Raw genomic sequence first — 24,017 nt, 5'->3', positions numbered from 1 at the left:
CATTTAATAAGCATAATGGAAGCAACTCTTAAAATCCCATTTCCCCGTTAGTTACCTCAATCGTTTAAGCCCAGTTTAGCAGAAGGTAAAAAAACAGAGGGTATCTTCTGCACTCATCTCCAATTTCACTGATCTATAATTTACGAATAGAAGCTATAGGAACTCAATTTGGTTCTTTTTGCAAAATATTTAGAGGCCGGAGATTATTTGGGCTGAAAGAAATTCAGTCCAGCAGATAGATCGAAAGCTCAGATCAAAAACACCACTTACTTTCAAAAGTTTGGCCTCGCGCCCTCCTACCTATTGCAGTCGTCAGCGATACCTTGGAAAGAGAGAATAAATAATTATGGCATCAATGAATCATCGGCCAAACCGACCGGTGCCGAACAGATCGCCAGCAATTCTAGTTACCGACGCCAGAGCCAGCGAAACGAACTCCGCGCCAGCACCAAGCGGTGACGCGAGCGGGTCATCCGCGACATCTTCCTCGCGACAAGCAGGGTCTCCTCGCTCACAAGATCCAGATCAACGCCTATTTTCCGGATACGAGCAGATGCCGCCACAACCTCGAAGACAGACATCCGCAGGCTCGGCTGCAGCTGCATTACTTCGCACTCCGCGCAAACTTCTACAGTCTGCGGGAAGTGGACTCGCAGGCGTTGGATCATCTGCTGCGCGGTATAGAAATCAGGGATACTCTAATATCTCTGTGAATAATTTACTTTTCGAGCACGGCGAATCAGACATCCCATCTTCGCATCGAAGATCGCCATCGCTACTTCCATCTGCTGCATCTTTTGCACCTTACACATCTCTTGAGAGGCGGCCGACTTCTGGAAGACAGCAGGATTTTCGAGGGAAACGTCAGCAACATAACGGAGCGAGATATGAGGACGTACCGTTACAATCTCGACTACCTCGACGAAATCCGCGTTTGGCGATACAAGCCAGCCGGGCTGGTAAGCCGCGTCGGAGGATAGTGTCCGGATACAGCGAATACCATGATGAGGACTCAGACGATGATAATGGACGATACCACGATTCCGACGAGGAAGGAGGAAGTGGCAGTAGTGGCAGTAGCAGCGATACAGACGAGGGCGAGGATTACGACGATGCGCAACAGCGACCTGGTCGTCGCGTGGTATTCTTGCCTCCAGTGCCAGAGCCAGCGGGCGACTATAACTCTTCACATCCGACAGTACCCGGCACGCGGCGAGTAATGGCATATCATATTGCTGAGGTGTTTGATCTGCCGAAAATTAATCAGTTTGCGATTCATGCGCATGACGTGGTTGATTCCTTGGGATTTCAAGGAAACGGAGATGACGATGCTTTGTACTTGTCGTTCGGTCTGCCGATGCTGCCTGGCAAGGATGGATATCGAATCAGATCAGGAAAGCGCGACCCATATTTCCCACTTGCAGCAGCGACAAAATCGGCAGGGTATTTCGGTAGAAGAGCAACAAAGCTCAAGCCACAGATGGAGCCGCCTCTTATAATTGACGATGAAGAAGAGGAAGAACGTAGGCAGCAGCAAAGACAGCAAGCTGAGCAAGTTGATCACGACGATTACTTTGGTGACGACCATCACAGCGACGACGAAGACCCTGATTTTGCCGAGTATTTGTATGGTGAGAGTACGCAGCGCGCCGAGTTATTCCTGTTTGGCTACGGTGTGCTAGTGTTTTGGAATTTCACAGAAGCGCAAGAGCGTGATCTGATGGCTGACTTTATGTTTGCAAATCATGATGACGATGCTGGGCTTATGAGTCGGATACTACCTGAGCATGATCGTGAGACAGAGGCATTCAGATTTGAGTACACTAGAAACGAGAATTCGCGGATATTCAACGATTTAATCATTCTGCGCGCACACAGGTCAAACAAGTTGAATGTGAAGAACAAGTTAACGATATCGCATGCGATAGCTCAGTCAACAATCTTGTCATATTTTGAAACAAAAATGGAAACGGTGACTATTCGAGAGCTGGAAATCGTACCCGCGAGACTAGCACTGTTGGGCTCGACTCCTCGGTTGACGCGTGAGGATTTATTAAAGATAGAAGGAAAACTATTTGGCTTGCGAGTCGACGTGAACCTGAGCAGTAGCGTCCTTGACGTTCCGACTTTCTTTTGGGAATCTGAGCCAGGGATGCAAGAATTTTATGATATGGTTCGCGAGTATCTTGAGATTAAGCCACGGATAAAGATCTTGAACAAGCGATGCCAGGTATTTTTAGATTTGGCTGATATTTTGGGAGATTCGATAGCGGAGCGCAATATGTCTCGGATAACTTGGATCATCATTGTATTGATTATCGTATCTTTGTGCGTGACTACGGTATGTATCTGAGAGCTTATTTTTTTTACCGGAATTGATCAAGTGAGTACTAACTGTAGTGATAGCTCGAAATTGTTATGCGGTTTTCGGTTCTTTCAAAAACGCAAGAGTCTATCAAAGAGTGAGGTGGGACTATACCGATACGCACTGTATAGTAGCTTTTAGAGGTCAAGTTCGATTCTATCGTTATTATAATTATCAAGTTTAAAATAAAAACACCTATAATTTATAGAGCACAAAAAGAATAAACAGATTCAACCTCTGAAAAATAAAAATCTGAAAAACCGTAAATCAACCACAAGAGCAAACAAGTTATACATAACCAAAAAGCCTACAGCTTTTCCTTTGACGCGGCACCGGCACTGTACTGAGCCTCATCCGCAACCGAGTTCTCGCTCTCGACAGCTTCAACCACGTTTGTCCGATTGATATTAGTACGCTTGCGTTGACCGGTGATGTCTCTCCAGATGCCCTTGGCCATGTGCAGCATTGCGCCCTTGCCTTCCCAGAGCGGGTAGATACCAACGAGAACGACAGAGATCCAGATCCAGATGATGCCGACAACAACCCAGCCAGTGAAGAATTTCTTCGAAAAGACGTACTTTGTGCCATACATTGGCATAGGCCAAAGGACAAGGAACGAGATAGCCATGAATACAGTGAGGATACGTGCGATCTTTGACGCCTTTTGCAGTGAAAGGGCCTCTGCTTCGGCTTGCAGTTCCTTTACCGAGATAGGGTTGGAAGATTCATTGAGGTCTTCCTCAGAGTAATCAACGGCAGGGGTATCATCGATAACTGTGCTGGCCTGCTTGATGTTTTTCATAGACTCCCAATCGTAGTTTTGCGAGCCACCAATAAGAGTCAAGATGGGGACAAAGATGATTGGTGAAAGCAGAGCGACGACGTTACCAGCAAGCATGGGATCGTTGGCACCAGTAGTATCGACTGTAAGGACGCCATCGTTTTGCTTCGAGGCGGTGACGAGCCAGGCAATAAGACTGCAGGCAAGTCCGAGGACGGGTGAAAGTGTCGCAGCAAGGAGGTTCTGCTTCGACCACATCAAGGTCAAGGTGGCAGGAATAACTGCCGACGAGATGATGACACCCATAAGCAAATAAAGGTAACCCATTGAAACGCCTGCATAGTGAAGACCAACGGAGAATGCGGCCATAGCGAAGCCATATAAGATGACGCAGGAGTGTGAGATGGCAATGAGACGTCGATCTGAAGCCTTCGGGTTGATGTAGGTCTTGTAGATATCATAGGTGCCAATGGAAGACACAGCGATGAGCTCAGCGGACGAGGCTGAGGTGACGGCCATGAAGATGAGGATGAGAGTCGCGGCCGCACCACCCTTGCCAAGGAGCGCAATTGAGGCGTAAGGCAAGGCAAGACCAGCTGAGACATCTGCAGGATCCATACGATTGGGATAGGTTGGAAAAGCGGGAGTGTTTTCTAGCGAAAGCGCAGCGAGACCCATAGTGGTAGCGCAGAGCCATGGAATAGCGAACCAGGCGACACCACCAAGAACATATCCAGGCAAGGCAGAGGCCGGCGACGCGGCAATGGCTTTATTCCAGTATCCATTGTCAAGGAAGACAGTGCCGAAATTGCCGACGATGTTGATGACGAAGAAAATGGCACCTTCTTTGGAGCGCATAGTGAGATATGAACCCTCTGCGTTGCCCGAGACGGGGTGGTCGAGTGCGGCAGTCTGAAGTAGTTCCCAGACTTTTCCAGGCGATCCGAGGTCGGCGTTTGTAGCATAGGTGGAGAAAGTGAAAACTAGGATGATGACGAGAATGACAACAGTGTGAATGTAGTCTGTCAGGAAAGTTGCTCGGATGCCACCGAAGAGGGTATAAATAATAACACCGAGAGGCAGCAGGAAGCAAGCAGCGACGGGGTGCATGCCAGTGAGGGCATTGACGGTCGCCGAGCCTCCGGTGAGCAGCATTGCCGTGACTAGAATGTTTGTGAAAAAACCAAAGCACATGAAGACTGTATAGATTGTCAGTAAAATGAGATTCGCGGAAAAGAGGAATTGAAACATACCAGCATGGCCAATGGGTCCGTATCGCGCGCGAACCACTTCAAGGAAAGTGTGAGCATCAGGAGCACGCTTCTTGAGTTCGATAGCAATAGTAGCAAAGAGAATAATTTGGACAGTTGCTCCAGAGGCATACCAGAAGGGGCCAGAGACACCATACTTGTAAGCGACGGCCGAAGATTGCAAAAGGGTTGCAGCCCAGGTCCAGGAGGAAACCACAGCCGAGGCAATCAGACCGGTTTTGACAGAGCGTCCGGCGGTGGAGAATTCCTCGGAGGTGATGTTTTCATGTTGGTAGCGTTTCAGGAGGTATGTTGTGAGGATCATGCCAAAGGCGAAGAGGGCACCGACGCCGACGACGACTCCATAGCCTACGCCTTGAGAAAGAGGAGGGTCGATAGCCATTATGCACGAGTAATATAAATGGGCAAGAATTAGGGCAGGATATGAGGAGAGCGAGAGCAAGTGACAACCGAGAGCAGTGACAGGACTATATAGATGAGGGCGGATGTCATATCAATCCATGAGCGAGAAAGCTTTTTTCGGCAGGGCGACGGGCGGGCGACGGAAACGGAGAAGGTAGATTGGGTTTTCAGCAAAAGAAAGGCTTCTGGCTGTCATTTCGCGGAGGGCCGATATCGGGCGACGGAAGTGAAAAGTCTATCGTTCTGCGGATGCAGAATGAGATAAGAGCGCAGACCTGTTACGCCTGAGCTCGCTAAGCTCAACTCAGATACCACTACGACGGATAGAGTGATCAAAAGCAGATGAATATTAAGATGAATACGAGACGTCGGCAGAAAAGACTGCGAGAGGACTATAAAGCCAACAAGAGCAGAAGCAGATGAGTCGCGTGGCCGGCTTCTGTTATGCTGGGTGGTCATTGCTAAAGCATGGCTAAAGCATGGCTGAAGTGGCGCTGTGGTGGCGTCCCCGGCGAGAATAAGGTTGATGGTTAGTGCAGTAAGGGAAATAGCGATTGGGCGGACGAAGAGAAGGGACTGGGTTTGTCGGTCGGCATTACGAGGACTGATAGGGCAGAGTCTTATCTTGAGTTTGCGCTGCTAATCTTACTCTGAGACTCATGTGAAGAAGAACTCAGATAGAGCTGACAACACAAACGACATATTGCTGCTAGAAAGACTACATTATTGTCTTTCTTTACTTGTCAATCTTATTCAAAAAATATTCAGTCCTCTTATATTTGCTTGCTATCTACAGAATCTGGCCACCTTCACAAAATCCACAGCACTAGTTGTCTAAATTGCTCAGATAGAAAATTTTAATTCGAGATCCTCGTCGCAGCGGCTTTGTTCTATATTTTCTTTTTGTTTTCGACTTCTTAGCTCTTTATTTCCTTTCTTTGCCTTTTCTCCTTTTCTTTTTCCAACCAGCTAGTCGACGCCAGCATCAGCCTCGAACTACTTCCTCAAAATCCTTTCGGACTCAATTGCTGGTGGCACTACAGTCGGAAATCATCATGATGCTAGATATTGCTATCCCGTCTGCTCAGGCCAGCTTCTACCGCAGTCTATGCTCAACAATCTCTTAGTCTCTTTTTTGCGCTAATTTAGCCCGAACTCACTCTCTGTAAATCCTACTCACGTGACGTCTACTTATTCACGTGACACAAAATTTGGTAGAGTTAGCCATCAGTCAGTGGCTTGTAGATGAAGAAGGCCTGCAATCAACAGCTTCAACAGATTGCCGGAAAATGCCGGAGTCAGCCCGGGCAGCAGCTTGGATATCCGCACTTGGTCTGCAGCCTCACATTGAAGGCGGATATTTTCTCGAAACCGACCGTGACACCCTCACACTCACCAACCCATTCGCGACCGAAGGTGCTACCCGTAACCGCTCTACCCTCATCTATTACCTCCTCACTCGTGCGTCTCCTGCCGGCCGCTTCCATCGCAACCAGGGACGCACTATTCATCTTTTGCACTCTGGGCGCGCTCGATATGTTCTTATTCATCCGGACGGATCTGTCGAAACTTTTGTCGTCGGCCATGATGTTGCAAACGGAGAGCGAATGCAGTGGATTGTCGAAGGAGGTGACTATAAGGCTTCTTTCTTGATCGAAGACGGAGACGATGAGTGTCTTATTAGTGAGGTCGTCATTCCCGGATTTGACTATCATGATCACAACTTTATGAGCTCACGCGAGGAATTGGTCGCACTTGCTGGAGAGGATGTTGCAAAACAGTACGGATGGCTCTTGGCGAAGCCTGCCACTGCCCCGGACCACCCTTTATGAATTTTTTCTAATTCTGAAGCACTTACTTGATATAGATGTATTTCTTGTTGATTATGAATATACTGTCAAAACTCTCTCTACACTACACTCCATTATACTATACACTTAAGACTGCACAATTCCTGGAGTTAATACTATGCAGATTCATGGCTGATAAGAGCTAGGTTGATACTGATTATAGCCTGTACCGGGACCTTGTCCCTCTCTCTTCCTCTTTGCATCTCTCTTCCTCTCTTCTTCAGCTGCCCTAGCGTCTTTCTCCTCCATTATCTGCTTCTGTGATTGCTATCCTTGCTGCCTCATCTGGTCTAGCTCTTTCTCACTAGTCGGTACGTTCCATGGACAGATAGTGCACTGTAGAGTCTAAATCAATAACCTGTCAGCATTTTTGTCAATTTTACCTAAAACTGGTGCTCGCAGAACTTACGCATCCCCAATTTGTAGGAACAATTGGAACAAAGCAGAGAGTGAAAAACTCGCGTTTCTTGGTCGGCATCACACTATTATTATGGCTATTTGATCCGTTACTACTCTGATTCATCAGCTTCCAGAAAATCTCTGAAAGAACCTTACCATCTAGGACAGTAGACGCGCATGTCCTCATATCCCTTGAGCGGGCCGTTGAAGTTCGTGCCTAAATCACATTAATATAACATCCGTCTAGCATCGTCGCAAGCGCTTAAAGGCGACATACCTCCACAGACAAAGATAAACGGAATAGACATATTTGCGTGTGATATTTGCAAAGCACGTATCCAAAAGCCAGAGTATTTGAGTACCTTATATGGAACTGCCGATCAAAGCTGGTCACTCCGAAGTGGCCTACGTCATCGTTCCTAAAAAAAACTCCCAGCACAGCCGCACCCACAGCCCTTCGCCTAACGCTGTGCAATTGGTAAATGTTTTGAGCTACTAGCAATTATTTTCAAAAAAAAAAAAGATGCATGATTTGAGTACATAGATATAGAGAGAAAAAGAAACATAAATAGCAGTATTGTGGCCAAACAAATTATCCAAACTCACTACTGCCGCCACTGCCCTCCCGTAGACATCAGTACCAGCTTCTTCTTCGTCTTCTTCCCTTTTTTGCCCGGCCCTGATGTCTTGGCAGATCCATCTACACCTTCCATGTCAGTGATAGCAGCAGCTTCGCTCTCCTCAACTGCGCGTACAGCATCAGTCCAGCCATCCCACGTATCTTCGTCCTCCGCGTCCTCATCCACCCCCAACGCGTCCGCGACTCGCGAAAATGCTACTGCCGGCGTGCCCCAGACAGTAGTAGTGGTCTTTCGCGGAGCAGGAGACGACGCAAGCGTCGGTGACGACGACGGCGTATTCCAATCCGCAGCTGAGGTGCCCAAAGAAGGCCACGCAGTGCTGTCGGTAATAGGGGAGCTACTGATCTCGCGTAACCTGAAATCATTCTGCAAAAGCGCTGCCTCGACAGCAGACCTTCGCAGCGCCTCGCTGAGCTCAGGATCGTTCTCCGCCTCGGCAAGCGAGACTGATAAAGCACTTTGAAGAGGAGTAGAGTGTAGCGGCGTAGCCGGCGGTCCGTGGATACGATACTTGCTATCCTCGTCCTGCTTAAGCGCTTTCAACCTCGCGCGCTCCTCTTTTGCATCTTTATCGTGTCGCATCTTGCGCCGCTTATCGAGATCGTCTTTGAACTGCGCAAGAATGTCAGGCCTGACGACGTCAGTCCAATCGCATTCAAGAATACTGTAATGGCATCCTGTAGGTAAATGGGCGAGGTACTTTGTCCGTTTTTTCAGCTCCTCGTCGACTACCTGACCGCTCTGAATATGCTCGACACGCACAAGCACAGTCGACGGAAATGACGCGAACGATCCAAAAGCAGTCTTTAAGATTCGGATATCTAGCGCAGAGAGAAAAGAATTCGACGCATCTCGCGGTTGATAAAAGAAATATGGCGCATCACCACTACTGCCTCCACTACTACCGCCGGTTGCAGAAGAGCTTGACATGTCTCGCTCGCATCCAGATCTTTTGTTTCGTCGCCGACTTCGACTACTGCTATGACTCTCTCCTTGCTGCTGTTGTTGCTTCATAGTATTTCCCATGCCCTGCATGACTTCAAGCGTATCAAAAATCCGCTCAATAGCCCGATGATTCCACTCGTTATCTTCACCAAATTCAGCTCCATCTTCTAGGTCCTGTACTTCGAGCTCACGCACTTCGCGCGCAAACTCATCTGCAATGTATGCATCCGTGCCTTTCATTATACGCGCGTATTGCATCACTTCGGCGGCAAAATGCCAGGGTATTTCGGAGACATTGGAGGGTCGCTCGCCTCCATCGCGAGGTAAAGCAAGAATACTTCCCGGTTTGCGCATCACGAGTCGTAGCACGACGTCAGCGCCGACAGCAGGCACTCCGGAAGCGTCTCCTGGGTGGTCTAGCCATTTGACTGGTTTTGCGTCACTGAGAGAAACATTTTCGAGGCATAAAGGGCAAGCGTTGCGTTTCTTAGCTGGAGAGGGTTGAGTTACTTGACCGCTGACAGAGGTGGTAGACTGGCTAGCTGGCATTTCCGACTCGAGCATTCGCATCAGACACGGCAAGCAGAAGATATGACCGCAGCGTATCATGCGCGAAGCAACAGGATCATCAGAAAGACAAATCGGGCAACTGGCATGCTGCGAGTGTTTCGATACAATCACCTGCAGTATAAGGTGCCAAGGCACAACCACGTCCGGATCCAGCGCCTGCGATTTGTAGTCCCCAGACGGATGCACAACAAAGCGGAAATTTGCATTCACAAAATGCGCTTTATCAATCACATATGAGCCGTGACGGTGCCATGATGGCGCAGCGGGACGTCGTGCGGTTTCGCGCGGAGGTAGCGTAAAATTGAGTAGATGTGATATTGATACTTGATTACGGCGACCGCGCCCAGGAGTTGACATCAGAAACTGTCATTAAATCAGTATATATTATCCAAAAAAGGAAAAAAATAGCATAGCTCAAAATCCAACGCACCTGCTCAGCGAGCGCAGCTTCGGAATCAGGAAAACCGCCGGCGTCGGACATATTCACTACCGGCTTTGAATTACGAGACGGTCCAAATTTTCGCGAATTCTTATGTTGACTCCGTAACGCCTGATTGTTCCTTGGTGATGCCGACAATGCGCCTGCATTCCGTGACGGTATGGCGCCACCGCTGTGATTGCTAATGTTGCCGCCGCTTATACTATCATTGTTGTTGGAGGCGATGATTGGCGTGGAAGACGGGGTGCTGATTTGCTTCTGTTGGGCTGGAGAAATGCTCAGTCTGTCAGACGCAGGATGGAGTGCTGGAGCGCTAGGAGTGAACCGAGAAGACATTCTGTCTATCGACCTGGATCTCCTGTACGAGCTTTGCCTTGAGCGTAGGTGAACTAACGTAGTCAGCGCACGGAAGTGATGCTTCGTGTACTTTTCCTCCTGAGGCCTCCGCCTGATGTCACAGCACTATTCCTGATGCAAGAGTTGCAAGAGTTGCTATAGCAGAACAGTCCCAGGCTGTAAATTCCTAGCGCTTGCGACCAAAGGGCTGTGAGGGACAGTGCAGGCCTGGGTTGGTGAGCAGGAACGCGTGTGGTCACGTAACTATCACGTGATTTCAACTCCCAACCGATCTTCCAAGCTTACGTTGTCCAATAGACTAGATTTGAAGGAATCATTTAATATCAACAAGACTACTCGGACACTTAATGCCTCTGGCTGACGACTTTTACAAAGTAGCTCGTCCTATCCTACTTATTGCATTTGTGACATTTGCTTTCAGCTTAGTAGGTCACCTCGCTTTACCGCTGCTTGTCGGGCTCGCAGCGGTCAAATCCAAGCTTGATTATTGGAAGCAGCGACAGTTGATCCGCGCTCGTCGTCGACCACAGCCGAGTAAAGCCCCAGTAATGCAGATAGAGGATTATAGAGGTGCGACACAGCTGACAAGGCTGCCTCCAGAAGTTTTAATCCAGGTAGCCGAGCTGTTGTCGACGCGCGACTTGCTCTCTCTCGAGCGAACCTGCGCACGTCTTCATGATATCGTGGGTGACGAAGACCTTTGGCGCGCAAAGATTTACGCAGATTTTAAATCTCGAGGACTTATTTACGCAGATGATTTGCGCGCTTTGGCTCCACAATTCCCGTTTCGCGCAATTTATGCTGCAATGGGCCAACAATGGCGTTTCTTTTGCGCTGATGATGGCTGGGGACTTATCTGGCGTGATCCGCGATATTGGCGAGTCGAACCTTGTCCTGAGTCACAGTTTGGTAAAACTCTTAATCTCCGTGTTGTTTTCTGGTTGCATTTATTTAGAAATGTGCACGTTGCCCCTGGTCGATATCGCGCTGTCTGGGGTCTCCGCGTGCGTCGTGGATCAGCGCATTCCTTTGTCAATAACTCTCTTGCGACAACTGACTTTCTAGTGCACGTTGACGACGAGACACGTCTTGATGAGAAAGGTCGCCCGGATCGTATACTGGTGCAGAAGTCTCAGCTCGGCCATGGGATTGTGCGTGAGATCTCTCTCGATGGTGGGTGGTTTGAAGTCGAGTTCCCGGTCTTTGAAGTTCCTGCTGGCAGTAGTACCGGTAACGAATGGCGAACTTTGCTAGTTGAAATCAAAGAAACTGGAGGTATTCCAAAATCTGGCTTGTTTCTGGATTATCTTCGACTTGATCGGTCAGACGATCATGCCATGCCTGAGTCAGAATTAGAAGAGGAGGAAATACACGTCACCCCTTATGACGAACGCAACTCTAATCTTTTGCGCCTTTCTGAGAAAGCGGTTTATTCTATTACATCTGACGACGAAATTATTGCTGCTTATTCTGCAAACTGTAATCAGCGAATTGAAGGGCAACAATGGAATTTCTCTGACGTCGTGCAGGCTTTGAAGGTCGTCATCAATACTTTTCCTGAAAGTTCTGGAAAGGTATATTAGCTTGTAATATCACGCCGCTCTACAATTGCGCATTTTTGAATAAAAAAACACTTCATATATTATAATGAGCTCAAGGAAGTAAACAATGTCTGTTAATGCAGTATGTAACCATTTGACAGGTATATATACACCAAGCTCCGTCCATGCCAACCAAAACCTTTACCACTGAATAAACTTATAATTTCATAACGGCACTAACAATCAACATCCGCGACAATTAATACGCACGCTGGCGAATAAAAAATGAGCTATTAAGTCAGATTATCACCGACGACCGGAATCTCAGGCACGGCAGCTTGTGTTTCGTCAGCTGCTTTCTCGGAAACTCCGACTGCTCGGCACAAAGGACACGAATTTCGACCAGTCGTAAGCCACTATCGAGATCCTTGTTAGTACGCACGCGTTCGTATCTTTAAGAAGAAAGAAACATACCTCGTCAATACACGCGCGATGAAATAAATGTGCGCATTCATGTAACTTTCGGCATTCGTCGCCGCGATCAAAATTGGACAAGCAAACAAGACATCTTTCGCCTTCTAGCTCTTCGCCCGCGGTCATCAATCCTCCGGCTTCTTCAACAGACTCGCGCGATGCCACAGGAGGCTTTGCCGGGCCAATATAGCTCGACAGTAACATCATATCCTCATAAGTTGGCGAGTCTGTAAATAGCGAAGGCGTGGTTAGGATCGGGTGATTTTCAGGGTACTGCCCGCCGAGTACGTAGATTATCCATGAGCGCACACCGGCCCCCTCTGACGGACGTGAACCATGCCCATTGTGGGCCTGTGAAGAGCTCGGGAAAAAAGGATGGCCATCATCTTCCTCTTCCTCTTCTTCATCGTCATCGGCACCATCATCGGCATCACCAAAGTCCGTGTGAGGACGAGCAGGCACATCACCATCTTCGTCGTCATCAAAACCGGGTATCATATCTGTGTCATCGAAAAGCATGGCTCTACTCCCTCGTCTCTGCCGCGTGACACTCGCATTACGACCTGTGACATCAAGACTATCATCAGACCGTCGCCGTCGTCGCCCAGTCGTTGTCTGACTGGACCTCTGGGTCGGAGAGTCGCTGGGTGCGCCCGTACCAAGCGACATCGGCAAGCTGTCAAGAAACGAGCGAGTACCATCATCAGCTCTGTCTGTCGAAGAGTTGCTCGCGGTGCCAGCGGTATTATTCGAATTGGAATTCACCGAGCGGATACCGACGATGATCACCGGGACCATACGCGGAGCTGCGTCGCCAGTCGATGTAGTCGCAGATGCAGACGTCGATGTGGATGATGATGAACTACTAGATCCAAATCGAAACATGCGAAAAAAATTAAGGGGTGCAGGAGCAGAAGTTGAGGCGTCACTACTGCCATTATTGCTGCCGCTGCTACTAGTGCCATTGCGAGCAGTTTCGTTGCGCAGTTCAGAGGCAAGTCTGCCGTTCTGAAGCGCACGAAGAAAACCATCAAACGTACCATCGACAGTCCCACCTGCGCCAGCAACAACTTCGCTCCCCGTCCCCAAACCTGTACCTAGACGGCCAAAGCCGTTACCACTGCCAAACGGATCGTTACTGCTAAAGTTACTCAAGCTGTTTTCGTCGTCATCGTCATCCTCGTCTTCGTCATCATCCGCGGCAGCTGATAAAGAGCGTAAGCCACTCAGACGAGATCTTTGTCTTCTTCGCGAACCTGAGCCGCTGCCTCCAATTAGGCTCGCTGCAGTGGCGGCTGCAGCGACAGACAACAATCGTGAGAGCATAGCAGCCTGGTCATCTTCGCCACCATTGTTATCGTTATTGGTATCGTTGCTGTTACTGTGGCTATGGGTTTCATCATTGGAAGTCAAGCCGCGAGCAGAAGTACTGCTTCTCCGAAATGTACTTCTCCGAGGTGGTAAAGCCGGGATACGCGGAGGTGGAGGCGGCGGTGGTGGAGGCGGGTGCGAGGGCAACATGGATAATGGCGAAAACCCTGAGCCGGTTGCAGTAGCAGCCGTTGTCCCAGTCAAAGGTCTAGGACGGCGACGAAGATAAGCGGGTTCTGGAAGAAGAGACGACAAGACCCGACCAGAGGTCGTTGCTGAGGAGTCCTCTTCGTCAATACTCTGCGACCCGTCCTGCATTTCTGCGCTTCTATAGTTGTCGTTGCTGCTGATGGCGTGAATATTGCTGTCACTTTCTCTACTGCTGCTACTTCCACTGCTACTTCTGCTTATATCATTACGATCCTGCTCGTCCTCACGGTCGCTTGTAAACGCAGTCGATGAGAGCGAGTTACGCATGCGCGAGAAGCGGTTACGGAGATAGCTCGCCGCAGAAGGTCTGCGCTCTTGTTGCTCAGAATAGTTCTCAAATTGAGACAGGCTCTCATCGTGGGAGCTGTTGGCAGAGGAAGAGCGCACCGGCGGCTGTAGCAGTCCGATACTCGAAAGATGACGTGATATCCGTCGTTGCTGTTGGCGTTGCTGCTGTCGCTGTTGTTGCAGCTGTTGTTGTTGCTGTTGCTGATCAGATAGCGCCTCATTTGATACAGCTTCAGAGTCTGTCGACGCCGAAAAGGAGGCTGTTTGACCCATATTCTCGGCGCGGTAGCTGCGAAGAGGAGAACGGGGAGGCTGTTTGGCGGTCAGCTTGGCACCTTGGTGAGCAGAAGGCTCGTAGTAGAATAAACAAAGATAGAAAACAACTCACTTTAAAGATTGCAGTCCACAGAAACTGCGGTTCCCTTGCAGACTGGCTGGGAGACAAGTACAAGCGACAATCAGAAGTCAGATTCGCTGAGCTGAGCTAGGTCCGGTGACGACACGCTCCAACCACGCGACAATTCGGTCGCTGTGATTATGTAATTGTGATTATGTAATTGTTTAGATGTAAATTTAACTTTTGAGCAGCCAATCAGCGCGGCGGCAAACCGCTCGACTCCACGAGTTTTGAGACCATCTTTTAACAGTTTCGACGTGTAACATCCGCATTCATTTTCTGATCCACAATGGGTAAGTATTTATTTTAGACTTAGGTATCACATATGCGATCTTTGATAGAGATGCTGACTGGCCTTTTTTGTAGCTACGCGCATCACTCACAAATACAACCCGACCTTTTCCGGCTTCAGCCGTCAAGTTCTCCTCAGATGGTATAATATTCTATATGATATTCAAATCTCAAGCCGTTTGTATCAAACGATATGTCGGTCGATGGGCAAGTAGCTAACAAATGAATAGGGCTCCCAACCTCGGTCTCTGGGGAGGTGCCATCGGTGTTGGCGCATTGTTTCTGCTTGAACCTATCCCCCGTGTGCAGAATGTCATTCTCTCGAAATTACCTATTCTCGGAGACTACTGGGTTCGTCCTATCGATCCCGCCGACTCGCCTTTCTAAATCGGCTTGGGATACGTGCGGTGCCGTGTGTGAAATGTGGCGGTCTTTATACGGCTGGTTGGGTGTAGTCTTGCATATATAATCTTCTATATGCAATGCATGTGTATTAGATAGGAATGAATTTAGTATCAAAGCAACTTGCTCCTAAATGAATATTTGTATTTGCCTATTACATAGCTATCTGTATGTCTTTATTTGTTGGATGTAGATATAGCATTATTTCGATAGCTCTTTTCAGCATAGAGTGCAATCCTCAGTCTGCGCGTTTCTTCCATTTGACATAAAGTAAGCCGAAACAAACTCTCCCTACTTTTTCTAGTATTTTTATTCTTATTTCGTACGTCCTTTATAAAATTCGCAAATAAAGTCCTGTGCGGTTAATCTTTATAGCAGTTAGGCGGCGACCTTGAAGACCGCCGCACGAAGCTGTACGCGTCAGAATGCTTCCTCTGCAGTTCACCTGGTTTGCTCTACTGCGTATCTAAACTACATCACCTGAACACAACACACTCTACCAGTGCAACGGCTAAAGAGAACAAGAAACAGTAGCAGCTCAGTGCACTTTTTTTTGGCTGCTTCTGTGTTCTCTTGTTCTCTCGACTTCGTCGATGGCGGATCCAGAGTCGACAGATAGTCTGCGTGGCCACTGGCGGGCGCAGTACCCACCGTGGTGCCTCTCGTTCTTCGTATTTGCAATCCTGCAAGGAATTTTTGCTCTTATCCCGCTTGCAATTGTTGCATATTTCATAGCTCTGGAAAGAGAGCATAACGCCGGGTCAGACGTTGCAGAGAGCTACCGTGTACTAGTAGGCACTTCGTGTATCACTGTGCTAATAATCATCCTCTCGACAGCGACTGTCGCCATCAAGTTTCGTGATGCTGGTAGCGACAAAGGCGCTGTCGAATTAGCTGCCGAGGAACTCGAAGAGCAGGCAGACTTGTTGTTGCAAAGACTTGAGTGTGAAACTCGCAATATTACTGATAACTCGACTATCGAGATCGACGTCGCTGTCTCGGGAGAGCGCTGGCCGCTTGCCTTTGTGGGTAGTCAGATAGTGATGGCTATTGTTTGGACTGTGCTATTTGTATACGTCATGTCTCTTACAGGAGGACTTTCTACAAGCTGCTCAATTCGTGACCCTGCCAGTGTATGCAAAGATCTAGATATCTGTACATCTTACGAGACTGCTTGTCGCCTAGTCAACCTCATCGTCATCTCCTGTGCTCTTGATGCGTAAGTCATTTGATTTTTGGTTGAGGGTTGAACGTCTCTAACAGTCTGTAGATGCTTCTGGGTATCTGGTACCATATCTATGTTCATAAACTCAGCGATAACCTACCGCAAGCGAGCTATTTCCTCCTTCGAATCTCTCACCGCCATCCTCCGTCAACAGCATCCCTCAACCACATTCACCATGTCATCTCACTCGACGACTCCAGCAGCCGCCTATCGCATGCCTTCTTCGACATTGCGCGTTCTCACACCAACCCTCGGCCCCACATCTTTCTGGTCGCGGTTTAAACGCCGCCTCATAGAACTCACAACCGGCGAAGACTACGACCCAATCACCGGCTCGTTTTCCTACAGTATGCATAATATGGATCGCACATCGCGCCGTTCTCAGCGATTTGGTCCGTTGTCGTACTCGCAACGACACCACCTCTCTCTCGCTCGTCGGTCGTCAAGTTTCACAACAACCATGCATCCCGTGCCCGAGGAAGGCGAGGAAGATGAAGGTGGTGGAGGTACTATTACTCATGAGCTTACTAGATCGCGGTCGTATGCTCCGGCACCGATACGAAATATCGCATGATTCTTTTTTTTCCGTTGATTTTTTTTTGCCGCTGTTAATGATCCTGATTAATTTGTTCTTGTTTTGTTTATTTGCAGTGGAAGCTTACTGCTTGGCGCATTTGGATACACAATATATATTCTCTCATTTATCATCATATTTTGTGGTCTGCTTTTAGTTTTAAGAAAGTTCTTGTGTGCTGGCTGTCTACAAAGTCGATCATACGACCTTGTAAGATTTTGGATTTGCCGCCATTTCACCCATTTCACCCATTCGCAGAAGCAGCTGTGCAAGTAACTGCGAGCAGTTTCTACACAGCCAGTACGAATAACTTCGGGCGCTTTGATTTCAATACAAAAAAAAACGTAGTCTGCCGACATAAGATCAGTGGAAGTTGGTGATGGTGATCGAATAATATACCGATATTTTCTCTTGGTATCCAGGCATATATGATAGTGGCATTGTAGCCAGGAAAATAATAGCAGCTAGCAATAGGCCCAACTAGTAACAGCTAAATTAGGTAGCTGCAATCTTCTGTTAACGCAATAGGTTAAGTCGAGAGTGCATATGAGCTTTTAAATATTACGAGTTACTCCTGCATTTATTCGTCAATTTTGTTTTACAATTCTCAAAAAATTGTTTTTTTTTCTCAAATAATGCTTAGATAATTCGGCAAAACAATATTACACGCTTCTATCTGCATCTACTTGCTCACACCCTCAAACAAGCCCTCGACCAACTTAGCGACACCGACGGCCCCAGGATCCGGCACACGATCGTATCCAGCCGAATCAACGTAGACTGCTCGTCCCAGGCTAGCATTCATTCCCTTAGTTCCCTCGGCGCCCTCCTTAGCAGCCCTCGCGGCCTCCTCTAGACTCTTACCGGCAGCAAGTGCCTTGACGAATGGATCGAGAGCGTCAACAAGCGTACGATCACCCGGTCGTGCGGGGGTAGCCGCGTAGAGCGTCTCGAGCGCATCGGCCGCACAAGCACCCCATCCGGCAGTATCGAGCTTCTTGGTGACTGACGTGGCCGCCGTGGCGAGCGCATGCAAGTAAATCGAAAAAATTGCGCCGGAGGTGCCGTCCATGTTGTTCTCGACCGTTTCAGCAAGGGTGGTGAGTGCATCAACAGTAGAGCTGCTGGTAGTGCCGGTCACGGAGGCAAGGACGGCCTCGCTTGCTCGCTTGAGAGTGTATCCGCAGTCACCGTCGCCAACGACAGTGTCAAACTGAGTGATTTCCGGTTCGGCGGCGATAGCCTTCTTGCAAGCCGCAGCCGCGGCTGCGGCAAATGCGGCGGGATCGAGGATCGAGGGTGCATTTGCTCTCACGGGATGGACGGTCTTGATTTCGTCCTCGAGAATGACGCGCGCAGCGGTCTCGGAAGTCGAGGTGAGCACGCAGCCAGGCGTGAAACCGACTGCCTCGGTGGGTGCATCAAGGAGAGGCAAGATTGAGCTTGCCGCTTTCAAAAGCGTGATGCTAAATCCGGGCCCGTCGAGAGAAGTCATGTAGGTTCCCGAGAAGACTCGCGCTGGTCGCAGACTGCGTCCGTCGAGCTGAGAGATGACTTCGGTCGTGATAGCGCCAAGCTCAAGCGGCGAGAGACCGCCGAGATTATTGACCATGAGAACAATATTCTCGGCAGAAGTGAAATCAACGTAAGCGCGGTCGGAATCCTTCGGATCAGAGAGCTGATCAATCATGCCGCTTACTAGAACAGGAAGAGTCGGGATGGGCTTTAGTCTTTGGCAGCCCTTTTCGTTATGAATACCGAGTCCAAGCTCAGCTTCGTCTTCGGCCATCAAGTTCTCTTCTTCGATCTTGCGACCAGGGATGTGAACGTGGTTGAGCGACACACCGACGGTGACGAGGTTCTCGGCAACCTCTCTAGCGGCCGCCGTAACTTGTGCGATCGAGCTTCCCTTGCTAGCAGTCGCGCCGGCAACCTTGTGTACAAGAACTGTACCAGCAAGACCGCGACGACCGACTTTACCAGACTTGGCGCGTCCGACGGCGACATCATCGCCAACTATCACGACCTCGACGGGCACACCGCGTCCACGAGCCTTCTCGGCCGCGAGCGAGAAGTGGAGCACGTCGCCTGTGTAGTTCTTGAGGACAAGAAGCACGCCTTTCCCCTTTGCGTCACTGACTGAGTCAATTGCCCTTCCAATCTGGGCTACGGAGGGCGACGCAAATATCCACCCCGAGGCAGCAACTGTGAGCATGCCTTCGCCAACAAATCCAGCGTGTGCTGGCTCATGTCCGGCACCCCCGCCGGAAAGCACTGCGACTTTCTTCTTGGAATCATGAGATTTCTGAACAATAACTAGTAAGGGTACAAGTGTTAGCAAATTGCCGATTGTAAATGTAAAACGTTGGCTCAGAAGCAGAGCGCACCTTTGTCGTTCTTGTAGTAGACCAGATCAGGGTTCAAGAGCGCGACCGACTCGAGACTGTCGACAACGAGCTTGTCGACATCGGTGACAAAGTGTTTAGTAGACATTTTGCCAGAATAGAGACATACACGCAAAAAAATCAGAGCAGACAGAGCGGGGACTGGAGAATTTGGTGTGTCCAAGCAGGATATTATATCGGCTGGGGTAAATGGACGGCAGGCCGGAGCCGGCTATCGAACGGGATCATCCCGCACAGCTCTGGCATCCCACTCGTCTCTCTTTTGCGATCGCCTCATCAGTGCTCTACTACGCGATCCGCGGTCGCAATCAGGTCTACTAATTACTATTATAACTATAGAACAAGTGCTTTTCTCAGGTCTTCTAGTGAAATTGTCTATTACGGATACTGGCTGTCCTCGGGAATTGGGCGTGGGGAAATATTCTTCTTGCCGCGGAACTACAATGGCCCAACTATTTCCCCGCAGATACAAGACCACAAATTTGCTTACGTTATCCTCATTATGTAATAGTGACTGAATACAATTTCTAAAGATACTCTGTGTAAAGTGACTGAAATCGCCCACCTACAATAAGATTTTTTAACAAATGATCAAAAAACAGCACGCATATTTAGAAAATAAATAGCTTAAAACTTGAAAACCTGGTCTTTGCTGTATCCGAGATCGAGTAGGGCGCCCTTGAGCTCTCCCTGATCAGTCGGCGAGACCTTGCCGCCCGAAATGGATTCGTACATGGGAGGAGGACCACAAATAAAGATCTTAATATTTTCAGCAGTAGGAGGAGGGATAACTGGGCTCAATACGTCCTTGGTCACGAAGCCGCTAAGGCCCTTCCAGGACTCGGACGGCTTGTCAAGGGAGTAGTGGATCTTAAACTGATCGGGTTTGGCGGCAGCCAAGGCGTCAATACGGTCCTTGAGGAGAATGTCCTGCTCAGTAACGCTGCTGTAGAAAAGCGTGACCTTGGTCTTGTCCTCAGGGTTCTTGTTAATCTCGTGCAAAAGCTGGTCTGTCGGTGATCTTGTCAGTTTTTGCAATTCTCTCATAAAAGGGCTCAGAAGAAAAAAAAAGAAAAAGAAAAGGACATACAAAGGGGGGTAATGCCAGTGCCACCGCCAATAAGCACGATTTCAGAGTGCTTGTTAGGCGCCCAGGGGTACTTGACAATAGGGCCCTTCATCGAAAGCTTGTCGCCAGGCTTGAGGCCGTGGATGTGCTTAGAGGCCTTACCCTCCGGGTACTCCTTGACAAGCAAGTCAAGCGAGCCCTTCTGCTCGGTATCCGAGATCGGGGTGTAGGGTCTGATCACATTGTTTCCTTTGGGAGTCACGTACTTGACGAGCAAAGCAGAGGCGGTGATGAGGCCCGAGGTCGCGTCCTTATCGTCAAAGGCAAAGGTGAAGATGCTGGTCTATGTGACATAGTCAGCAATGATTTATACGCGCAATCAACAAACAATTTATAGTACACACGTTTGACGAGACTTTCTTCACATCAGTAAGCTACAAAGTATATTGTTTTGTTAGCATGATGCGATCCGCGCAGCAACTGCATTGCTGGTTATAACACAGCCCAGCCGACTCACAGTAAGATCGATAAACTCGCCAGTGAAGGCTGGCGACGCAGCTGAGATAGGCGTCGACATGGAAGAATAAGCGTAGTAGGATGCAGCACCTGCAATAACGGCCGTACTAGTAAGAGCGAACGAACGAGGAGACGTGAGTGAAGAGACTGCGGCCCGGGTGGAGTAGAGACGGGCAGCTGTCTGCAAGAATGTTAACAGTTAGTTACCCTGCGACGCTGCGACGCTGCAAGAGAGAGAAAGAGAGAGGAAGCGCATGTGCTCGATTGGGCTAAAGAACTTACACTAAAGACCGATGATCCGGACGAGCGAAGGAAGAAAGTCATTGCAGATGACAAGTAGAACAGTATGAGGAGCGGAGTAGAGGAAGAAGTTGGGAAGAAGTAGTCTAGTGAGAGAATATGGATGTGGAGGCCACATCCAAACCCAGTTCCGCACCGGTAATCTTCGGATCTCCAGCAACCATCGCTCGGATAGCTATTTCTCACTATCAATGTATTAAAATTGCAATTGTTTGTACAGATCGCATTATATAGCCTCTTCTGCGGATTATTACTTGGCTTATTCTTGCGTCACGTGCGCCGCTCTGCTACACTCGGGTTTACTCTACATTTCGCAATAGTTAATTGGCTGCGAGCAATCCTCTCTTCCGATGACGACACTGTTACTAATAACGATCTCATTTCCTATCTAAACCTAGAAACATCTGTATATCCATGAAATAAAATAATTGGAATTTACGCATTACCAATGCACTCATTTTCGGTTGAAAAATTCAGCTCTAGTAAACTCACTCTTGTCCCCAAAAAATTACGCCTTCACCCATCCAGCCAAATACACAAAGAGCGCTCAACAAGTATCGGAATATAACTATCAAAACACAACACAAAAAAAAGATGCAATTCGTTAGCGCATTATATATGAAGGGAACACTCGTCGACCCCTGTTATCAATAGTCCATTTTCCAATACCGCCATCCCATCCAACAATGATCGAACCACCATCGTCATCACTCCACGCAAGTCCAGCAATATCTTTCTCGCGCGGAGGAAGACGTGCATTACTGAAATCCACTCTCCGTGACTCTATTGAACCAATAGACCAGTTTGTGCCACCGCCACCGCCGCTGCCGCTGCCGCTGCCCTCATGCACATCAGTCGCACAGTAGCGGTCGTCATCTTCTTCCGTCTCCTCGTCTGATAAGTGGTGATGACGCGCTGCAGACGATGAATGTGGCACGCGTGAACTACTGAACCTCCACATCATTTCCTCAACATTACCGCTACCGTCTCCGTGCCATCTTTGAGTGTGCCGCATTGTAGAATGATCATGAGACTCGAATGGCATACGCTGACGCGGCGAGTTATCTGGGATATCTAAAATCTGTCTATATTCCAGTCGACGCGAGTCTACAACATGCACGCGCCCTGTCTGTTCTGTAATCAAAAGCAGATCCTCAGAACCACTCGAGAACTTAAGACATCGGAAGGCACCTGAACCTTCAAGTGGTCGCGTAGATTCAACATATTTAAGCGGCCGCTGTCTTCTCGTTTGGCTCATTCGGTGGCTATGTCGTGAAGTAGCCGCCGATGGCACATCGATTTCAGATGAGAGATAGCGCGAATCGTATATACTCGCCATGCCGTCCTGCGATGCGACAGCAAACATGACTCCCGAGGGAGCAAACGCGGTAGATAATCCAGCATCAGATGACGTCACAAGTGTTGCTGTGGGGTGCCACCTGAATGCTGGATTGTCCGCACTTGTTCTAGTGCTTGCGCCAGTGCTCGGACTTGAGCTGGGGTTGCTGTCGACGCGCACAGGCTCGTCGGGAAGCCGTGCGGCGCGCAAGCCTTCCTCCGGATGCAGAACAAAGACATGCGCCGAATCACCACAAGCAATAATAGTCTTTCGGTCGGGCGAGATACTTGAATGATTAAGTTTCACCGACATCCGTACAACGTCGAGCACGGAGTGGCGAGCGTCGGTAACGTCAAGGATACGAAGCGTATGATCGTTGTTGCATACGAGTGCCGAAACAGAAGTCGCGTCGCGTCTGAACAGCGTGATTGCATTATTGATGTATCCACCAAGTTCGAACGTGTGTACCGAAGTGGCAGGCAAGCCTGCGCCCGTTTGCGTAGCGAGTCCGATCTGACCACGGTACGGCCCACCAGCGGCGACAATACCATGCGCAGAGGCGATGCAGCGCGGCTCGAAAGAGAACTCAGCGCACTTTCCACGGCGACCAGTAGAGACATCCAAGGTTTTGGCGAGATGGTCAGAGATGTAAATGACTTCGCGCGGGTTCGAGGTCTTGCAGACCAGGTCGCGAAGTTGCCAGTGCTTCACAGTCACGCGAGCTGAGAAGGACACGAACGAACTAGTGTCGACGTACGATGACGTCCGTCGCCATTCACTCCTAAACGATGATATACTTGTCAGTACATATTATACGGTAAACTTGCACAAGACGCAAGTTCAAGCTGCAGCCGGCGCCGATCTCCGTAAGACAATGCGAACAACCGGAGGATGCACGGCGCCGGAAACCACAGGGTTAACATCAGCAGACAGAAGAACATACTCTTTGACATCGATAGTCATACTGGAAGCAACAGACGAACTTAAACTGGCCGGGTGCAGGGGCGGTGACTATCGCTTGGCGGCTAGGCGGCAGGTAGAGCGAAGCAAGATGCTCCGGCCGGCGACGAGGATGATCTGGGTCGCAAGTTACGGTCAGAGGCAGATACAGCTACCACACAAACGTCAGCAGCCAAAAATGATCGAGGACTTGAGATGAAATCAGGGAGGCAGGGAAATGGGGGAAGCAAGCGAGAAAGAGTACGGGTGGCGACGAGGGCCCGGCGCAAGTTCACGGATCAGATTCGGGCAGAGTCGCATGTTAATTGATTAAGCCCCGGGACCTGGCTCTTTAATTAGAGTTTCTGATGCTCCCAACCGCGATGACTTTGATTGAGGGGGCTTGTGTAAATAATCACGTGCATAGCTCGCTACTGCTTTCTCTGCTCTCTCGTAGGTGCTCAGTACTGTTGTACCTTTTTCTTAACATTGAGTCGGGTAATCGGAATGTAAAAAATACGTGCTTGCTCTACATTGACTGCCGTCTGCAGTTCGTGCTCACTGCTCCCAATGACTTCATTATACGTCGCGGGATTACCCACCTGTATCTAGGCTCTTTTGATGCAATGGCATTTTCTTTCTGCTTTCTAGCCTTT

The 24,017-nt window shown here is 49.1% G+C and overlaps 12 protein-coding genes across 12 annotated transcripts; 5 read left to right on the top strand and 7 right to left on the bottom strand.

Annotated features, from left to right (window-relative positions):
* Positions 1 to 68: 68 nt before the first annotated feature.
* On the top strand, positions 69 to 2,576 carry V2V93DRAFT_331696 (uncharacterized protein). Its single transcript, XM_066907662.1, has 2 exons — positions 69 to 2,341; positions 2,407 to 2,576. The coding sequence occupies exons 1-2, from the start codon at positions 347 to 349 to the stop codon at positions 2,464 to 2,466; spliced, it is 2,055 nt and encodes a 684-aa protein (XP_066767923.1). The 5' UTR covers positions 69 to 346; the 3' UTR covers positions 2,467 to 2,576.
* Positions 2,513 to 4,905, bottom strand: V2V93DRAFT_119885 (Sodium:solute symporter family-domain-containing protein). Its single transcript, XM_066906774.1, has 2 exons — positions 4,400 to 4,905; positions 2,513 to 4,345 (listed from the first exon to the last, which is right to left on the bottom strand). The coding sequence occupies exons 1-2, from the start codon at positions 4,797 to 4,799 to the stop codon at positions 2,673 to 2,675; spliced, it is 2,073 nt and encodes a 690-aa protein (XP_066767922.1). The 5' UTR covers positions 4,800 to 4,905; the 3' UTR covers positions 2,513 to 2,672.
* Positions 4,906 to 6,076: 1,171 nt separating this feature from the next.
* Positions 6,077 to 6,731, top strand: V2V93DRAFT_364202 (RmlC-like cupin domain-containing protein). Its single transcript, XM_066908795.1, has one exon. The coding sequence runs from the start codon at positions 6,109 to 6,111 to the stop codon at positions 6,649 to 6,651; it is 543 nt and encodes a 180-aa protein (XP_066767921.1). The 5' UTR covers positions 6,077 to 6,108; the 3' UTR covers positions 6,652 to 6,731.
* Positions 6,681 to 7,408, bottom strand: V2V93DRAFT_364200 (uncharacterized protein). Its single transcript, XM_066908794.1, has 4 exons — positions 7,346 to 7,408; positions 7,225 to 7,285; positions 7,079 to 7,163; positions 6,681 to 7,014 (listed from the first exon to the last, which is right to left on the bottom strand). Exons 1-4 carry the CDS (start codon positions 7,374 to 7,376, stop codon positions 6,937 to 6,939), a joined length of 255 nt encoding a protein of 84 aa, XP_066767920.1. The 5' UTR covers positions 7,377 to 7,408; the 3' UTR covers positions 6,681 to 6,936.
* Positions 7,409 to 7,573: 165 nt separating this feature from the next.
* V2V93DRAFT_364195 (uncharacterized protein) lies at positions 7,574 to 10,212 on the bottom strand. Its single transcript, XM_066908793.1, has 2 exons — positions 9,655 to 10,212; positions 7,574 to 9,587 (listed from the first exon to the last, which is right to left on the bottom strand). The coding sequence occupies exons 1-2, from the start codon at positions 9,997 to 9,999 to the stop codon at positions 7,674 to 7,676; spliced, it is 2,259 nt and encodes a 752-aa protein (XP_066767919.1). The 5' UTR covers positions 10,000 to 10,212; the 3' UTR covers positions 7,574 to 7,673.
* Positions 10,213 to 10,331: 119 nt separating this feature from the next.
* V2V93DRAFT_364194 (uncharacterized protein) lies at positions 10,332 to 11,671 on the top strand. The gene has a single exon (XM_066908792.1). It carries the CDS (start codon positions 10,368 to 10,370, stop codon positions 11,601 to 11,603), a length of 1,236 nt encoding a protein of 411 aa, XP_066767918.1. The 5' UTR covers positions 10,332 to 10,367; the 3' UTR covers positions 11,604 to 11,671.
* V2V93DRAFT_384230 (uncharacterized protein) lies at positions 11,639 to 14,388 on the bottom strand. The gene is made up of 2 exons (XM_066912212.1): positions 12,036 to 14,388; positions 11,639 to 11,977 (listed from the first exon to the last, which is right to left on the bottom strand). The coding sequence occupies exons 1-2, from the start codon at positions 14,175 to 14,177 to the stop codon at positions 11,855 to 11,857; spliced, it is 2,265 nt and encodes a 754-aa protein (XP_066767917.1). The 5' UTR covers positions 14,178 to 14,388; the 3' UTR covers positions 11,639 to 11,854.
* A 147-nt stretch (positions 14,389 to 14,535) lies between these two features.
* Positions 14,536 to 15,252, top strand: V2V93DRAFT_364188 (cytochrome b-c1 complex subunit 10). Its single transcript, XM_066908791.1, has 3 exons — positions 14,536 to 14,594; positions 14,668 to 14,734; positions 14,823 to 15,252. Exons 1-3 carry the CDS (start codon positions 14,591 to 14,593, stop codon positions 14,977 to 14,979), a joined length of 228 nt encoding a protein of 75 aa, XP_066767916.1. The 5' UTR covers positions 14,536 to 14,590; the 3' UTR covers positions 14,980 to 15,252.
* Positions 15,253 to 15,587: 335 nt separating this feature from the next.
* On the top strand, positions 15,588 to 16,217 carry V2V93DRAFT_320722 (uncharacterized protein; the record flags this gene model as incomplete). The annotated part of the gene is made up of 1 exon (XM_066907333.1): positions 15,588 to 16,217. The coding sequence occupies one exon, from the start codon at positions 15,588 to 15,590 to the stop codon at positions 16,215 to 16,217; it is 630 nt and encodes a 209-aa protein (XP_066767915.1).
* Positions 16,218 to 17,313: 1,096 nt separating this feature from the next.
* V2V93DRAFT_118435 (Dak1 domain-containing protein) lies at positions 17,314 to 19,526 on the bottom strand. Its single transcript, XM_066906772.1, has 2 exons — positions 19,181 to 19,526; positions 17,314 to 19,109 (listed from the first exon to the last, which is right to left on the bottom strand). The coding sequence occupies exons 1-2, from the start codon at positions 19,284 to 19,286 to the stop codon at positions 17,476 to 17,478; spliced, it is 1,740 nt and encodes a 579-aa protein (XP_066767914.1). The 5' UTR covers positions 19,287 to 19,526; the 3' UTR covers positions 17,314 to 17,475.
* Positions 19,527 to 19,529: 3 nt separating this feature from the next.
* V2V93DRAFT_364182 (uncharacterized protein) lies at positions 19,530 to 21,215 on the bottom strand. The gene is made up of 5 exons (XM_066908790.1): positions 21,066 to 21,215; positions 20,785 to 20,964; positions 20,672 to 20,701; positions 20,289 to 20,610; positions 19,530 to 20,208 (listed from the first exon to the last, which is right to left on the bottom strand). Exons 1-5 carry the CDS (start codon positions 21,105 to 21,107, stop codon positions 19,826 to 19,828), a joined length of 957 nt encoding a protein of 318 aa, XP_066767913.1. The 5' UTR covers positions 21,108 to 21,215; the 3' UTR covers positions 19,530 to 19,825.
* Positions 21,216 to 21,440: 225 nt separating this feature from the next.
* Positions 21,441 to 23,646, bottom strand: V2V93DRAFT_364180 (uncharacterized protein). Its single transcript, XM_066908789.1, has 2 exons — positions 23,366 to 23,646; positions 21,441 to 23,203 (listed from the first exon to the last, which is right to left on the bottom strand). Exons 1-2 carry the CDS (start codon positions 23,383 to 23,385, stop codon positions 21,688 to 21,690), a joined length of 1,536 nt encoding a protein of 511 aa, XP_066767912.1. The 5' UTR covers positions 23,386 to 23,646; the 3' UTR covers positions 21,441 to 21,687.
* Positions 23,647 to 24,017: the final 371 nt, after the last annotated feature.

Source organism: Kockiozyma suomiensis, assembly GCF_038497685.1.
Source record: "Kockiozyma suomiensis strain NRRL Y-17356 unplaced genomic scaffold V2V93scaffold_2, whole genome shotgun sequence".
Taxonomy (NCBI): domain Eukaryota; kingdom Fungi; phylum Ascomycota; class Lipomycetes; order Lipomycetales; family Lipomycetaceae; genus Kockiozyma; species Kockiozyma suomiensis.
This window is presented reverse-complemented; position numbering and strand designations above follow the sequence as displayed.

Excerpts from the sequence above, each read along its gene's own strand:
- V2V93DRAFT_331696 (XM_066907662.1), top strand. The coding sequence starts at position 347 with ATGGCATCAATGAATCATCGGCCAAACCGACCGGTGCCGAACAGATCG. Across the intron at positions 2,342-2,406 it reads TATCTTTGTGCGTGACTACG|CTCGAAATTGTTATGCGGTT; the intron begins GTATGTATCTGA and ends CTGTAGTGATAG.
- V2V93DRAFT_119885 (XM_066906774.1), bottom strand. The coding sequence starts at position 4,799 with ATGGCTATCGACCCTCCTCTTTCTCAAGGCGTAGGCTATGGAGTCGTC. Across the intron at positions 4,346-4,399 it reads CGGACCCATTGGCCATGCTG|TCTTCATGTGCTTTGGTTTT; the intron begins GTATGTTTCAAT and ends CAATCTATACAG.
- V2V93DRAFT_364202 (XM_066908795.1), top strand. The coding sequence starts at position 6,109 with ATGCCGGAGTCAGCCCGGGCAGCAGCTTGGATATCCGCACTTGGTCTG.
- V2V93DRAFT_364200 (XM_066908794.1), bottom strand. The coding sequence starts at position 7,376 with ATGTCTATTCCGTTTATCTTTGTCTGTGGAG. Across the intron at positions 7,286-7,345 it reads GTTTATCTTTGTCTGTGGAG|GCACGAACTTCAACGGCCCG; the intron begins GTATGTCGCCTT and ends AATGTGATTTAG. Across the intron at positions 7,015-7,078 it reads TTCCTACAAATTGGGGATGC|ACTCTACAGTGCACTATCTG; the intron begins GTAAGTTCTGCG and ends TTATTGATTTAG.
- V2V93DRAFT_364195 (XM_066908793.1), bottom strand. The coding sequence starts at position 9,999 with ATGTCTTCTCGGTTCACTCCTAGCGCTCCAGCACTCCATCCTGCGTCT. Across the intron at positions 9,588-9,654 it reads AAGCTGCGCTCGCTGAGCAG|TTTCTGATGTCAACTCCTGG; the intron begins GTGCGTTGGATT and ends ATTTAATGACAG.
- V2V93DRAFT_364194 (XM_066908792.1), top strand. The coding sequence starts at position 10,368 with ATGCCTCTGGCTGACGACTTTTACAAAGTAGCTCGTCCTATCCTACTT.
- V2V93DRAFT_384230 (XM_066912212.1), bottom strand. The coding sequence starts at position 14,177 with ATGGGTCAAACAGCCTCCTTTTCGGCGTCGACAGACTCTGAAGCTGTA. Across the intron at positions 11,978-12,035 it reads ATCGCGCGTGTATTGACGAG|TGGCTTACGACTGGTCGAAA; the intron begins GTATGTTTCTTT and ends GGATCTCGATAG.
- V2V93DRAFT_364188 (XM_066908791.1), top strand. Across the intron at positions 14,735-14,822 it reads CGTCAAGTTCTCCTCAGATG|GGCTCCCAACCTCGGTCTCT; the intron begins GTATAATATTCT and ends ACAAATGAATAG.
- V2V93DRAFT_118435 (XM_066906772.1), bottom strand. The coding sequence starts at position 19,286 with ATGTCTACTAAACACTTTGTCACCGATGTCGACAAGCTCGTTGTCGAC. Across the intron at positions 19,110-19,180 it reads CTACTACAAGAACGACAAAG|TTATTGTTCAGAAATCTCAT; the intron begins GTGCGCTCTGCT and ends TACCCTTACTAG.
- V2V93DRAFT_364182 (XM_066908790.1), bottom strand. The coding sequence starts at position 21,107 with ATGACTTTCTTCCTTCGCTCGTCCGGATCATCGGTCTTTAGT. Across the intron at positions 20,965-21,065 it reads CCGGATCATCGGTCTTTAGT|ACAGCTGCCCGTCTCTACTC; the intron begins GTAAGTTCTTTA and ends ACATTCTTGCAG. Across the intron at positions 20,611-20,671 it reads TGAAGAAAGTCTCGTCAAAC|ACCAGCATCTTCACCTTTGC; the intron begins GTGTGTACTATA and ends TATGTCACATAG.
- V2V93DRAFT_364180 (XM_066908789.1), bottom strand. The coding sequence starts at position 23,385 with ATGACTATCGATGTCAAAGA. Across the intron at positions 23,204-23,365 it reads ATGACTATCGATGTCAAAGA|GAGTGAATGGCGACGGACGT; the intron begins GTATGTTCTTCT and ends ATCATCGTTTAG.